Here is a 16,590-nt window from a genome sequence, read left to right on the forward strand (position 1 = left end):
CTTATCAGGGAAGTCTTCCTCTCTGCACCTAGTTATCGAAAAATCCTAGTGTGAACCGACCTTTGGCAACTCTAAGTGATCTGTCCATAATTCTTTCCATGATGTAATGAGAAAATCATGCAAAGCTCTAGATATGCCCAACGATTAGCCTTCTGTTCTCCATAACCAGAGTATTACCAGGAGTAATGTTTTCTGTGGTTATGATTGGGTTCCAGGACCTTCGCAGGACTTCAGTTGTCTCGTACCTCAGTAAATTCACGCGCTCACATCCACGCAGTACAGACAGTAATGCCAGAATCACCACAAACATCCTTCAACTGATTCTGAACGTCTACACCGTTTTCACAATATGTAAACAAAAGATTTTTAAGCCATCTGTACGGTTAAATATATTATTTCATGCCAATATGAGAAAGGGATTTCTTTCACAAAAATAGTTACTAAAAATGAACACAGTTAGACACTCTAAATTTTGTATAGTCAGGCCTTACAAGCTAAAGATAAATCATACGTAATTATGTTGTTCGTGTGTTATTATTTGTACTATCGCATAGTAGTACTTAATTTTGTCACGCACCACATACTTCCAAAAATCACTTTTTTCCTAAATGTCATGGTCCATGAAACGTATAAATCCATTGAAATCTCGATTTCCGTCTTTGTTTTTCTCTAGACCAACATACTTGTTGTCTCCTACTGTCATTCGAAAGTTAAGAAAATATGAATATCGAAAATCTAATAATTTAGATAATGTTAAAATTTGAAACTCCTCTTATAGTGGGGCAAGCAAAATTTAATCTACGAAGTCTCGAACTGAAGAAGGAGGGACAATGGCTGAGTTTTTGATCGCTTTCCTCTGGTGTGGAGTCCCTGGCTCGGTCCCGGCACAAGTAATTAACTTTGTGTTGAACATCATGTTCGTGGGTTTTCTTGGGGTACTCCCGTTTTCTTCCACTTTCTCATTCCACCAATTCTTCCATCATCATTCAGTTGCCTTAATCATAGTCTCCCTTAGTGTAAAAGGCACATATGTGGGACGTTAAACATACAGATTTCATTTTATTTTCAAACTGAGGAATATCTATTCTCAGTTGTGGTGGCTGTGAAAATTCGAACAAAGGACGCGATTGTTTCCAGAGAGTTGTAGTGAGTCATTGGTCCCCCAAATCTTCCCTAAAACTACTTTGAGAACAATTTCCCTAAGTAGTATCTGCGTCACTGTCAGAAATACTCTATGTGTGTGTCACTGTTAGTAGTATGTCTTTTACCGTTACGAGAACACAAACAAAAAGTGACACTTCCTTCAGTTAACTGTATATTTGTACTTAAAGAGTTCATAAAGTAATTAGCAACCTATTCCAGCAGAAATGACAAATTATTACGGGAAATAAACAATGTACTTTCTAACGCCATGTTTGGTTCTGTCGGAAACTGTCCATCACAGTGTACACTAAACAATCTTAGTTTGCTCCGCTCGTTATGGTTTATTTATTGACATACGGCTTACCTTTAGATATATATTTAGCTAAAAGAAATATTACAGTTCAACACTTAATAACAATTTTACGGTATACCTCATTGATCATACTATGTACTCTCAACTTGCTAGTCTTGAAATGAAAAGGTTAATAAGGCAAGACTTTACAGTCAGCATCGTCTTAAAAGATGGTGCGCTTATCGCATTGCATCAATGTTTAGGTTTACAAAACGATATCTCTTTTCGAAAACTATACATGCGGACACACCCTAAATATTTTCCTCATTTTCAGGATACTTATTGATTGGTGTTTGTCTTGTCTTTGGACAAATTTATTTTCCGTTAAATGTTAATGATTGTGTAAGATTTGTGCAATGTTTTTTTTCTAAATTCATCTAAAATTATTTTAAATAATTATATTATATTTCTTCTTTATAGCAAATTAATTCCGATGTACGGGAATTTGCAAAGAGAAAGGATCATAAAGATGCGTGTATAGTTGCTATTTTCAGCCATGGAAATATTAAATCCGTTGAAGGAACAGATGATAAAAGAGTATATATAGAGAAGCTTCTTGATGAATTTTCAAACAAAAAATGCCCTCATCTTACAAGAAAGCCAAAGATGTTCTTTTTTGGTTCATGCAGGTAACTTCACATTATTTCATTTATATTATCTAATATCACTTCTGACATTTGATTTCTTTGTTTAAAAACTGGATGTTCTATAACGTCATTGTTTGGAGCTTCCATTCTTAGTAAGTCACACAGAGAGAACAAGAAGTAAGCAGCAAACTTAGCAGAGATAAAAGACAGTGGTAACAGAAAAACTACGTAGTGGATAACGTAGTGAATGGGTTTGCACATACAGTAGACATCCCGCAAGCTAACATTGCACTTTGAAACCGTTACTTTCTGAGCGGGTGAGATAAAAACAAGAGGAAATGTTTGATACTATGCATGCGCAAGATGTGTTGCTAACCACAACTTCTCAGTAGAAAATGCTACCGATTTATTTTTTAAAAAAATCTAGTTGCATATTACTGAATGTTTACCTTTTTGCAAAGCATCACACATCCTCTCAACTACTTTTGCAATTGGTGCAACTGGTGCAATTGTTAATAATGAACGATCGTTTGCTCTTTTTTTGTCAAAGTAGGCTCTCACATTATATACTGTTTCCCTACTTTGACCTGTTATCGAAGTAACGCTCCCCGAATATTTTTAAAACCATATTTTTCATTCCGTAGTCAGCATTATTTAAACAAAGTACAAGATAATTTGAAATCAATTATTAAAATTAAAGAATAAGTTAATGTATCATATATCTGAATCCCCCACGTAAAAAAAGTAAAGAATAATTCATACAAATATCTCCACATAATCCCTGATATTAACATACAAAAGAATAGATGTACACGATATTTTTAAAGTTTAACAAACCAAAAAATCAGTTTTATAGACAGCACCAATACAATGCTAAATAATACTAAGTGGAAAACATTCTTTCTCCCTTCTCGTTTTTGACCTTTGGGTTACAAAAAAGGGACAAAGGAATCCTCTTTCACATCTGTTGGTCAATAGAACATCGCACATTTTAGCAATCGTAGCATTCTATTCGCTTAACATAAGAAACATAGCTCACTCATACCTCGAAATAAGATATTTCCCGATGCTTACCGAAGTTTGTTCTTTGGCTGGGTTTCGTGTAGTAAAAAGCGAAATGAGATATTTAAGTTTGACATCCAACAATTATGTTGATTAGTCTAAAGCAGACGTTGGCGATGAGAAATGAATGAAATGGTGGAATGAAGAAAGTGGAAGGAAATCGTAGGACTTCAAGAAAACGTACTCGCACGGTGTTTGTATAGCACAAAGCTCACTTGGCGTGAGCTGGGATCGAACCAGTGTTCCCCTGGCACCAGAGGAACACTGCGCTACTTTCTCATTGACCCACCGCGGACCCTAAGTTTCGTATAATGTGCCGGTAGATTGAAAATAAGGTGTTTGTTGTTACGAGGGTGTTATTATCGTACTCTGGTCCAGTGTAGTGTGGATAGAGTAGTGTAATAGTTTGTAAGTGTCCAAGTGTGTGTTGTAATGAATTAACGTGAATATGAATGTTATAAACTCCAAAGTGAAGCACAAAAAATCCATTGTCAGGCTAGAGAGATGATTTGGAGTATAATAAAATTTGTGAAGATGGAAGCTCGAGAAGGTACCTTTACAATTCCTGTTGGAAAAGCATTAGAAAGAACAGCGAAGGCAGTAGCAGTATCCTTACGGACGATCAGGAATTTTAAAAAAGAAGTGCAGACAGTTAAATCTCAGAAAACTTGTTTGAAACTTCCAGTAATATGCGGCGTTGTCAGGAACCTATTGTTGAGGGAGATGAGTTCGACAGTGATGTTATTCGGAGAACAACTTATGACTTTTATAAAACGGAACACAGAGTTCCTACTGTTCCTTCACTTACGGAAAAGCTTTCAGAATTAGTAGGCTTTCAATGTGGGTGTACAATCCTTAGGATAATTCTAAAAGATCTTGGGTTTCTGTAGAGAAAAACTAAAAGCAACAGAACCGTACCTGTCGAGTCTCAAGAAATTCGAGAAAAAAGAATTTCCTACTTGAGACGTATAAAGGAATATAAAAATGAAGAGCGAAATATAGTTTATGTAGACGAATGATACATATTATCATCTCACGTTGCAAACAAATATTGGACCGACGACAGCTCCCACGGTCTATTAACACCAGTCTCTCCTAGTCAGAGGTTAATTAGGATACCAGCAAGAGGGGACGATGGGTGTGTACTCAATACACTATTCATGTGGAAAGCAAGTCAGTTTACAGGTGACTAGCAAAACCAAATGAACCACGAGAATTATGAAAATGGGTCCCTTAATGGGCACAGATAAATTAATACCAAATTTCCCTCACAATTCTGTAGTGTTTTGTGATAATGCATTTTATCATAACATTATTTTGGAGAAAGCTCTACCTCCGTTTCAACTAAGCAACAAAAAAAACATTTCTTTTGATTGTAATATGCTAAAGTCGGAACTCCATAGTTTAATTCAATCACATAGGTCTAGATTTCAAAATTTTGCAATAGACGAAATATTCAAACGTCATGGACACTCTGTGCTTCGATTACTCCCTTACCACTCGTAACTGAACCCAATTGAAAAAATGTGGCCCTTATTGAAGAGATGGGTTGCATCACGAAACACAACTTTAAAAATTAATCCTATTCAAAAACTATGAAATTAGGTTCGGGTAAATCGGAAGGAACGAATGGGTATCGGTCAGATCCGTGCTGGGACACCGGGGCATGTCCCGTTGCGCCCTCCAAAACATCACATTGTAAATAAAGTTACAAGATTTTTTAATAATAAATTCTTACAGTTGTTATTGGTACATAGTGCCGTGATAAGTACAGTGTGCTGTTTACATAAGGCGCCCTTGTGAGACCACATCAAAGATAACTGGCTTTATTTATTCTTCTATGTAGCACAGTTCTGTACAATAAGTACCGTACATATTGTTACTGTTGATAAGGAACCCGTGAAGGGTACTTACGGCCTGCTAAACATGATATTATAGATAAGTGGTTTTAGTTGTTCTTCTATATACCAGTTCTGTATACTAATTCATATAGTGGCTGTTGATAAAGAACATGTGAAGGGTACAGTGCGCCCTTATAAGAGGCGCCCTGCGAATGTAAATATTTGTTTTAATTGTTAAGTTTTGTATTATACATATACATTCAGACATTCATGTAGGTAAGGAGTACAATTACTTTTGAAAAAATATGTATAAAGCCAGTAATGCAATTGACATGTAGGACTATTAGGTAAAAAGAGTTCTTTGTGCTGCTACTAGTTTACTGCCTAAAAATACTTTCAGAAGCTAAGGGCAATCGATATAGCGAAGTTTAAACAGTTCAAGTTTTTTAATTTCTTAATTTACAAATTTGAATATTCCTGTGTGTTCGTTGTATCAGTGTTCGAATAATCAATGCCTACAGTATTTCTCAAGTATAGCTTATACAATAACTAAAAAGTGAGACGTATTCACAGTTTTACCAGTTTACGTTACTAAATAAATTTCGTGGTTTTAATACACAAAATGGTGCCCTATATATACAGGGTGTAACTTAATTAATATAATAAACATCGAGCGGTGGTTCTTTTACACCGAGATAAAACGAAAAGTATACACCAACCTGGGTGTAAAATGCCTGCTTTCGGGGTCTTCATCACCTGAAAATTTGTCAGAAATATGTAAAAGCAGCCATAATTCACAAGAACAAAACGTCCGATCGAAGTGGGCTAAAGGAGAATGTCCATTATTTTACTAGTAGATTCCATTAGTGTACAATCGGATATAGTGCAGTGGCGGCGCAAAGGTGACTCCCAAAGAAACTGGAGTTTATCAAATGTTGAACGAGGGAAATGAACAACAATCAAGTACAAGATTTTAACAATCAAAAATAAGTACATCGTTCAAGTGAGAACACTTAGAATTCGAAAGAAAGATATATACATGTGTGATTGATCTATTTTGTTTCAGTACAGAATAAACTCTCGGAAGAAGAATTTTAATGAAATGAAGTCTTTAACGTTTCATACTTTCTAGGCTAATGGTGAAATGATAAATAAACGGCTTCCTGTCCAAGTTACGAGTGTGTGAAAATGTAAAAATAACATTGATCCAGATTAGGTTTGAAACGACTGTACTTAAGACAGTCAGGCGGCATGTAGAGAAACGTAACATGTAGTATCCAAAAATGCAAAGATCATATGTGATGAATGTGTGTACAAGGGATTCTCCACATGACACAGCAATTCAAAAAATATTGCTTGAAAACATAGTGGGCTAAAGTAAGTTGCACTATAGGGTTTTCTCCTCGTAATATGTAATTCCGTGGAATGTGATACTTCTGTGTACAGAAGCAACAAAAATGGACGAAACACGAGATGTTGTATAGGTTGCATACGAATCAAAAAATGCGCTGGGACAGTATACTTGATTTATCCGTTAGGTGACTCTTCTTCCGGGGATACGTTCAAGGGGGTTTTTCCTTTGCTTGGTGTTGGCAAACCGCCCCTTTCCCCTGAGCTACGAAAAACTACATTGCTATTGAGAATATACCAGAATAGCGTCCTAGTGTATTACGTTTACATTTGATTTTGTCACTGCTGAAGAAAATTTCTAGAACAACGGTCGTTGGAACTACATACAGAAAATGGAGAAATATCTGTTTTTGACCTTCTAATATAATTTGGAATTGGATGGAATACTACACGGAGGGAAGAGAATGTTGCCATTTTGTGTACACGTAGCAGCACGTACGTACCTCATAGCACTTTTACTAAGGGCAAAATGCTTTGGTAGCACACTACTGAACTATCGTCTCTTGTGTGCCAATTTCGTGTGGCTCGCAGAAGGCTGTCTTGTAGTTTTGTTGTGGAATGGCATGAATGACCGTGGCTGTGTTGTAGTAGGCATCTAGGCAACTTGTGTGTGATATACATCATAATCCGATGCTCTGCTGTCACGTGAGAAATTGCTGTATAACAGGATAGGAAAAGTGCGTTGAACGGTAGAGGGTTGTGTCCATTTATTCACAGTCGCGTAAAAGTGTAGACGTTCGTGTTTGAAATTGATTGTGTTAATCTGTACGTGCCTGCACAATGGCATATTACCCGTTCCACGAGCTGGCAGATATGCACCTCTTTTATGTAGATACAAGCGGAAATAGTCCAGAGGCGAGGAGTTTATACGTGACCGTCACACTCGAAGCAGAGTACCCTTCCCAATGCCATTTACACTAATCTGTTTAAACCAGCGGGACTAGTAACAGGACCCTATGGGAGGGTTTTAAAACAAATGAACCAATTCCTCGGATTGGAAAGGCAGTGACATGTTGATATTCCTCAGCGATCCTCACCTCGAACAAACTGCTGAATAAATCAGTGCAGCACAGGTATCAACATTTACAAAGACGCGAAATAATTTCCTCTATCGACTTTACTTGATAACTGTTAAATTCTATATGGCGGTTCAAAAATCTAGCGTCCAAATTAAACATCCAGACTTCTTTTCCACGAGAAGAATGGGTGAGTTGTAACTAGATACACATCTCGTAATCACACATTGTTTAAGCAAAGTTTGAATCTGTTTATAACTTCTTCTCTAAAGTGGAAGGGATTTGGGAACTGATTCGTATGAACTGGGATGTCATCTGGCATTTTAATTTCCAGTACGTAATCCTTAGCCACTCCAAAATCATCCTCTGACCAAGGAAAACAATCTCTATACTCTATAAAAGAATAATACATTCGCTTCTGATCATCAACAAGTTGAGGGTTAATGTCCACACGCTTGACATCAAAGCAGCGGGAAAGTTACTATTTTCGTGTTTACTGTTTAAACGATGATTTTGAGCACTATCTGTATTATTTGGGTAATGTACACCCGGCATAAATAGCAGCACCTAAGTGAATATTTCTCTCTAAACACAACTTTTTGTCGGTAAGCTTGACTACTCTAATGACAGGATTAACAGAATCCACTCAAGACTCATTCACAAAAATTTAAGCTTTAGATCAGTTTTTTTCATTGGGTTGCAAAATATTCTTAACTCCCACTAAATCATTAATCTTACGAACAGGCACTGAAACACTAGGTTTTGACGGTAATGTTACAGATTTCGCCGTTATGAAATATGCTTGCATTAAGTTCGCTGTTTGTTCGGAAACTGTGCCTATAGCATGACTCTCTGGTAGCGCGTAATCAGTGGGTTTCCCAAACCTAACTATGCGACCTACGTGAATGTCCTGGTTAATAGAACATGTTGAGGAAGCAACCTATCATTCTTCAACAAAACAGTAGATGCAAATTTGTCTAAAACTCTAAAAATGTGTGTAAAATTATATCTGTCAATTTTGAACTTCAACACAGCTAACGAGTTAGTTTCAAGTCCTTTACCCGAAATGTCACGGATAATAGTACGTCTTTTAACAAGTTTAGTGTTAAGTGGAAGAAGCTCCCTAGTGCAGATAGAAATTTGACTGCTAGAATCCAACAACGCGTTATACTCTTTATTTCCAATAGTAATTTAGATATAAGGCAGAATCGTATCACTAACAATAGGCATAGTAATAGTGTGAGTCTTGATAGCTCATCTCCCTCTATTCCCTAAACTATGTTCTCTCTTTTAAACATTACTCTCATCGTTCCCTCGAATTGTGCCATGTTGCATACTAATGTTTTGTTTGGACAGTGTATGTTATTATCCCCCTGAGACGTACTGTAATTCTCTTTTCGCCCCTTCTGCCTGTTATTAAGAATAACATAAGTATTCGTAGGAGAACTCATTCTGTTATGCGTATTATTACTCATGTCACTCTTACATTCAGAAGTACAAAATGAAGAAAGAGTTACATTTCTGTTGATGAAGCGAGATGGAGTCTACATACTTTTGATTACCACATTCTTTCCCAGCGGATTATATATCATGATGTTGTAAAACTGCAAGCTTTTCTTTACTCTGCTCTTGTTCTTCAACAGGAAATGAAACATGAGAATTATCGCGGAACGAAACATCAGCTATCTTTGCGATAAATTCCGGTGTATTATACTGCAAGATTTTTTCTTGAGACTTATAAGAAGGGTGTCCGAAGTGTAAATCTCAGATTTCAAAAATCTTTGTGCAGATCGTTAGGTGGGCTCATGGAAAAAAACATCGGCACAACATATTTCGGTGGAACCTCATATTTGGGTGGGGCAGTGCTCCATTTGCGATTTTCGGCTTTCATAGTAAAAATCGGCCTTTTGATTTAAAAATTGAATTATTGTTGTCGACAATCGTTGTCCATTCGTCTTCTTTTGCGTAAAGGTGCTTCAATTGCGGGTCGGGGATCCCTGTGTGTGTGGGGTCCCCCTCACAAGTGTGATACATATTCCCCCTTCATTTTGACGATCTGAATTCAAATATGTCATTAAAAGTATTTGTGGAGCACATGTGCGGCACAGATCTCTACTAGTTTCTGGGATGCTGAATCACAAGTTGAAAGAGAACTGAAGGGCTTGAAATAGGGGTTTGGCAGAATCCATGCTTACTTTATCGATTGTATGTTTTACAGAAATGAAACTACTTGAAAAAATGTTCCGCACAAAGACTTTCGCAGCAGGAGCTACATATCAGGAATGTTATATCTTCGCACTCATTGCATGTGATATTGTCGTTTAAGGAAAACGAAAACTCACTGGATTAACAAATTCTGGCGGACTCGTATCTACATATCCGGATATATACCAACTATATTTGAACACATCATGGTAGCTTGGCGATGATAGTTGTTCATAAACTAGAGATTGCATTTTATAATGTTGTTACGTTGGTGAAGTTGTATATCAATTTGGTGTAAAATTATGAAATCTGTTAATTTCCGTACAAAATTCTTCCATATTCTAAAGCCCCAAACATCGCATGGTTGTACAGCCCAAGTTGTTTCCGGTGGAATCTGATACATAGCGTTTTGTTGACCGGAATGTGTTTCTGCATCTCTTCCTCGTTGAAAGATGACCATGAATCTACGAGCAAGACACTTTTGTCCCGTATGTTAGGAACCAAAACGTCAGGGATCCACACCTCCTAGTGCAGCTTACCCATCTTGCCAGATTTTGATGCGAAAAGCTTAACATTTGGGGGCTGGAATAAAGTTTTCTAGCTTTGTGGTTCAAATTGTCCTCCCGGTTCTTGCTATACAATATATAATGGCTCAACTAATTTTCCACTGGCAGACATAAGGGGCATCGTTGTAAGATGATGAGGTAAGGCATTCTTGGGTTGTGCAGAAGGTTCTACTTTTTTGACCTTGTATAGCTAACGTACGATTATAGTGCAGTTCCATGGCAAAACCACTTTGATCAGAATTGTAAGTATTGTCTATATCGAATTCCGGTGCCGTATCTCTGACTTCTAGCTGGAAAGATATGGCTGAAGTTTCTACTTTTTCTGAATTGTCAACGTCTGCTTACGACACGAATTTTGTTATTTCTCGCGACACAATATTATGTTTCCGTTTAAAACGAGATTAATTTCTTTCGCTTTTTCAATTGCCCATTTCCGAAGATCCATGTCATGTACAGGCATGAAATCTCTTTTGGCTTCAATGAACTTTGCATGCACAAAATTGGAAATAGATGAACATTTGTCATTGCATGTTCCTTGATTATCCATTCGAACTTCCCACCGATAAAATTGCGACGCATGTTTATTTTTTAAAAAAAAATAAGTTTGTATGCTTGAAAATTTTCTATTTCCTCCAGGACTTCGTTTAGATTTCCAAAAATCGACTTTTTTCTTGTACTCTATTGGTACTGCATCACAGTTATGGATGCCATTTTCTACAACTTTGCATTCCGGATCATCGACGGCTATGGACACTGTTAAGCATTTATCGATGTCGAGTTCCGCCGTCTTTTCGACAACAAAAATAGAATGTTTCATACCAGATTCTAAAATATCAATGAAACATGATGTCAATTCTTTTTCCTTATCTGTATTAATTGTTGCTATATATTTTTGAGCAGGAAATGCAGTTTATAAAAGTGAAATTATATTCACAGGATTAATTATGAGGTTTCACGTGTTCAAAACGTATCCAATTTACTAACACTATGCAAAGACATTGAACCACGCAATTCATAATGTATGTACAAGGACGCGTACACTTCGGGAATTGAGTAAACAGGTTTCACGCGCATAGTTTAAACAGCGTCAAATAGCGTCAAATGAACTGTGAGTGTATTTAACGTTGTGCACGCAACTTTTTCATTGCTTTAACGGCTGTTTACCCCGCCTGATGTACTTTTTAATTTGGTTTCTACAGCAATATAGAATTGATTGTGCTCCATTTCTGAACACTATTTTTTTAATATTAAAATACTCATAAGTACCAAATAAATGCATGCAGAAAGTTCGCTTAAACTTTCATGATGTTATCTCTGAAATATAGGACGTAGGTGCAAGTTTGTTGTTTGACTCTTTCCTTGTACATTGTGCATGTGCATAAAGTTTAACAAAACTGTTAAATATACATTTTGTAACTAGTAAACCTATTGTTGAACAGACCAAGGTTTCAAACGTGATTTTCAAAAGTTTCAACAGATTAAACTAACATTTCTTTCTTGCTAAATGAAAACGTACGATACTTGTTTCATACATAAGTATGGCAACATAACTGACTGTCTGAAGTATGGCAATATACATACCTGAAGAACTGATATTTTTGCCAAAATTCTTCCTTCAAATCTTCATTCGTATGTTACAGTAACCATCCAGTTCCAAGGTGTAACCAGTTGAAATGAAAAAAAAAATATCCGGAGTATCACCTCAAGGACGACTCCTATTACATAGCTCATATAGCTCATTTAAAACACATATTTCGTCGTGCAAGTCGCAAAACCAAAGCTTATTAGTTAAAATGTCACATTTATGTCTTCTTTCATGACACATTATTGGAAAATAGCATTTACAACCCAAGGACAAATTGTATTACACAGTGGCGTATTTTGTGGGCTACCAGGTCTACCGGCGGTGGCCCTAGAATATTACGAAATAAAGTTATAATAATATAAACTAATTTATATTGGTAATTTTATACTTTAGTATCTCCTTTCAATGATACAAAATTGAGACCTTTATTAATTTGAAACATCCACTAGTTTCTTTGCACGCAGTATGTTTCGCGTCTTAAGAGATCTACACGACAAGCTAGCAGAAACCTCTTCTCTAGTTACTCTAGCAAGAATCTTAGTTATCAGCGCATTCCACGCTACGAACGGGCTGCCAGGTAACACCAGTTTCCTTCAGAGAAATCGGTTTCTTGGGCGTAAGCGGATGATAAAGGAGAAGTTATACGAGTAATGACAGTGCATTTTGTGGGACTTGGGGAATGGATCCGAAATCTTGAGCCTCGTTCTGTAGCTGTTTGCGTCAATGTAAAACAGATTTTGTGTTTTACAGTATTTTACGATAGTCGGCATAGCTGTTATATATACTTGTTCCATTATTTGCGTTACGTTGCGAGGGCTTCTACAGAATTAGGCTCAGGCTCCTTCATTGACTAATCAATTATTTCAGTGTTCTTTATTACTAGCACAATTCCTACTTACTCTAGTAAGGTTACAACCTATGCAAAGCAAAATGTAGGGACACATTACAACGATACGTGTATTTTTACTTGTATATACTTGTATTTTAATATCTTTGGGGCAGAATGTAATTCAAATTGATGCACAAGCTATTTAAGAAAAGGAAGAAGATATATATATAGAAAAATAGATATATAAATGTAATTAATTGTTTTGCTGTTATACGTTGCTGTTTTGTGTTAACATAGAGACTCGTTGTCATAGCAACACAATATCAATAAAATATAATTCCGGAACCACCTTATAAAAAGCTACAAATACAATCATTGAGGCGTGCATTTATTATAGTGATTATGTGCCAAAATAAAAGGGAAATGTTAAAATGCAATATGAAATGTTTTATGGAGTTTAGGAGCCTTATTTATATAGACATATTAACTGAGGACCTTTATAGAAAGTGTCGTCTTGTAAAAATTTTGGTGTTCCTCGCCGCAAGACTATGACGTTATAGAAAAAATTGGTGGTTTACCACCAGGAACCTTAAGAGATTCGGACGAAGTTTAGTAGGCAATCTTCTAAACAGTAAAATCCAAGTGTGCAGATTGACTTTAAGGCTACATAATAATTTTGATAAACGAAATGTCAAGATAGATTATACTTTCTTACTGAGTGGGACAAAACTTTTCAGAAATACTGTATCGAAATGAGTCTTTCTGATATTGGAAATACATCTGAAGCAACAGGGAAATGAGTTTTTTGACCTGGCTGATCTCATTATAAAACAAATGGAACAATCGAAAAAACAAATGGAACAATCGAAGCAACAAATGGAACAATCGAATCAACAAATGGAACACTCGAAGCAACAAATGGAACGAATCAACCAATTTGAGGAACGGTTAAAGCAAGATTTTGGTGATCGAATGGGTCAACAAACGAGTAAAATCGACCAACAGATAGAACAATTAAAGCAAGATTTTTGTGATTGCATGAATCTACAAATTGAACAAATGAAAGAACTTGATAATAAAATCGACCAAACGAACCTAAAAAATGAACAAAGTTACATTAAAATGGAACGTATCATACATAGATTTACCGAAGTGCAAAATTCCATTGAAGTAATAGAAACTATAGTTAATGATCACACTACTCAAATAAGTGAACCTGTAGATCCTAAATTAGAATCGACGGAGGAATATGACGTCATTGATTTAAATGTATGGATGGAGTTTACTGAGTTTTCACAAAAACATACTGCGGTATTGGTTGGATCAGATTATCCTAACTTTTCTTTTCATTCGAATGTTTTTGATTGCCTTACTAATGCTGTGTGTAACGAATATTTTAGTATCCATTAATATTTGAAACGTTATGGTCCTCTTTATCTAATGAATGAACTATTCAATGATATGTACCCAACATTGGTCCATGTAGCAGGAAGAAAATTGATTCCAATATTCGTGAAATTCCGAAAGAGAACTGTGTTCCTTCTGAGATTGTGACTAAAGTTAACATAGACAACACATAATCGTTGAGCTCATACTTCATATGATAGACTCTTTATTGGTGTTACTGGTGTTAGTTTTTGTTATACGTAATTAATTATTGTGTAATGTTCTGAATATTGTCAATATTTTAATTTTAATTTTGTTTAACTATATCCTGCATTTCATTCTTCCTTGTCTATAATAATAATTATGCAAATGCCAATTTATGTTCGCGATTTTCGTAGTTCTGTCCGTTAAACTGAGATGTAAATTTTATTAAATTACGTCTTATGTTATGTATCAACGGTCACAAAAGGATCTGAAAGTTAAACATCTGTTAAGCCGGAATCTAAATGTACCTTTTATGATCGACCTTAATATATTTAAAGAGAAAATAATTAAGATATTATAGTAAAATATAAAAATAATATTGTTGTGAAAGTGAAATATGAGATATAATGATTATGAGAATTATATATTTTTATATATACAAGGGTCATTCGGAAAGTACAATATCTCGCATGTAATAGTTAACGGCCCAGGATTTCTCTTTTTATTTTTAGAAAAAAATAAAAAGTTCTATTTGTTCAAGGCGCCATATATAACGATACGTGTATTTTTATTATTATAAAAGGCCTTGTGTCCATCTTACACACAAACTAAATAAAACTTTCTTCTTTGTTAAATAAATAAATAAACAGAAAATGTAACATTTCTAATTAATTTATAATAAAGATTATAGACAGCCTTGTAATAAAGTTTTATTTAGTTTGTGTGTATTTTTACTTCTGTTTAAATACTTGCATTTTAATATCTTTGGGGCAGAATGTAATTCAAATAGATGCACAAGCTATTTAAGAAAAGGAAGAAGAAATATGTACAATATATATATTTGCTTTACTTTTGATTTACGTTGCTATTTTGTGTTAACATAAAGATTCGTTGCCATAGTAACACAATATAAATAAAATATAATTCCGGAACCATCTCACAAAAAGTTACAGGTACAATCATCGAGGCGTGCATTTATTTTAGTGATTATGTGTCAAAACAGAAGGGAAATGTTAAAATGCAATATGAAATGTTTTATTCTGTTTTGGTACCCTTATTTATACAGAAATATTAACTGTGAACCTTTACAGAAGTGTCGTCTTGTAAAACTTTTGGTGTTACTCGCCGCAAGACTATGACGTTATAACTTCATGCAGCAAAAGTAAAAACAAGAAAGTAGAGATGTACGATCGTTTATCCGTAATAGCAAATAAGATAAGATAAAAGTCTTATCTTAGTGAAGAGCAAATCTTGTTTATTTACTTGATAAAAGGAAAATATGGTGTAGGGTTTTCTCTTGTTTTGAAGATTGTTTAATAATGTGAAAACTAAACGCCACTAATAATAATAATAATAATAATAATAATAATAATAATAATAATAATAATAATAATAATAATAATAATAATAATAATAATAATAATAATGTCACCAACTTCATCAATAAACATGGAAGTTGTGATATTTTAAAGTCGCCACAGAGCCACTTCGGAACCGGCTCATTTTCTATGAAGTTGGGATTGTCTGGACAAAATCAGAACGGTGGTGAGTGATGTAGGAGTTATGGCACCTCTTGTAGGAAAATGAAAGAACTATAAATACAATAAAGAAACAAACTATCTGTTTTTATTTTTCTCGTGCAATAGATCGGTTACAGAAAGAAGGTTAAAAATGAACGAAAGACTGTGAAGGTAATTTTCAAATAATAAAATCAGAAAATCTTTTTTTCGAGTGTTGCAAACAGAGTGTAAAATAAATAAAAAAAAAATAAAAAATACGATCGTAAATAAAGAATAACTAAAAATAAAAAAGTAGTGCAAAATATTGTAAGAGAAGATGATTGAATTTGTATTTCCTGTTTTGAAGTAGGGTTCTATTTAAATGTAAAAACTGAAACCGTGTTAATAAATTGTTCACTTCTGTTGTAACAGTGTGGGTGAAAGAATAGCAGAGGAAGTTTCAGGAGAGATTTCTATTGACAATTACTGTCTTATAGAAAGTTTATTAAATATACCTTCGTTCATATACCGAAAAACTATAGATTGTGAAAATGACAAGACAAACTCCTGAGTTAAATTTATCTAGGGATGTAAAAGAAGATCACCGTGAGTACACACGTCATTTTACATTATGTTCTTATGATAAGTTTAACTGGTTGTGTAGTAAGTGGTGGTCTAAGTTGTCTAAATTAGTTTGTTGATTGTATTTGTTGTTCAGCAATGTAAATAGGTAAGTAAGTAATTTATAGTAATATTATTTGCAAATTACTGCGTATTTCTTTGCATTATTGTTATTCATGTTCGTATGTTTGATAGATGTGCCCCTTTGCAGCACCGAAGCTACATGAGACATGGGCCGACAGGCTAAGGTAGAATCTGATACATCGTAATGTGTTTAACACTTT

General features: G+C 35.0%; 1 protein-coding gene across 2 annotated transcripts in view; it reads left to right on the forward strand.

Annotated features, from left to right (window-relative positions):
• LOC145663012 (caspase-2-like) overlaps positions 1–16,590 on the forward strand; it is a 114,155-nt gene that overhangs the window by 78,801 nt on the left and 18,764 nt on the right. For both annotated transcript variants that reach the window (XM_081729140.1, XM_081729141.1), the window contains exon 6: positions 1,916–2,124. In XM_081729140.1, coding sequence (XP_081585266.1) covers positions 1,916–2,124 — 209 coding nt within the window. The remainder of the gene's footprint in view (positions 1–1,915; positions 2,125–16,590) is intronic.

The sequence above is a fragment of the Thermobia domestica genome, chromosome 10 (genome assembly GCF_964235325.1).
Source record: "Thermobia domestica chromosome 10, izTheDome1.hap1.1, whole genome shotgun sequence".
NCBI classification, from domain to species: domain Eukaryota; kingdom Metazoa; phylum Arthropoda; class Insecta; order Zygentoma; family Lepismatidae; genus Thermobia; species Thermobia domestica.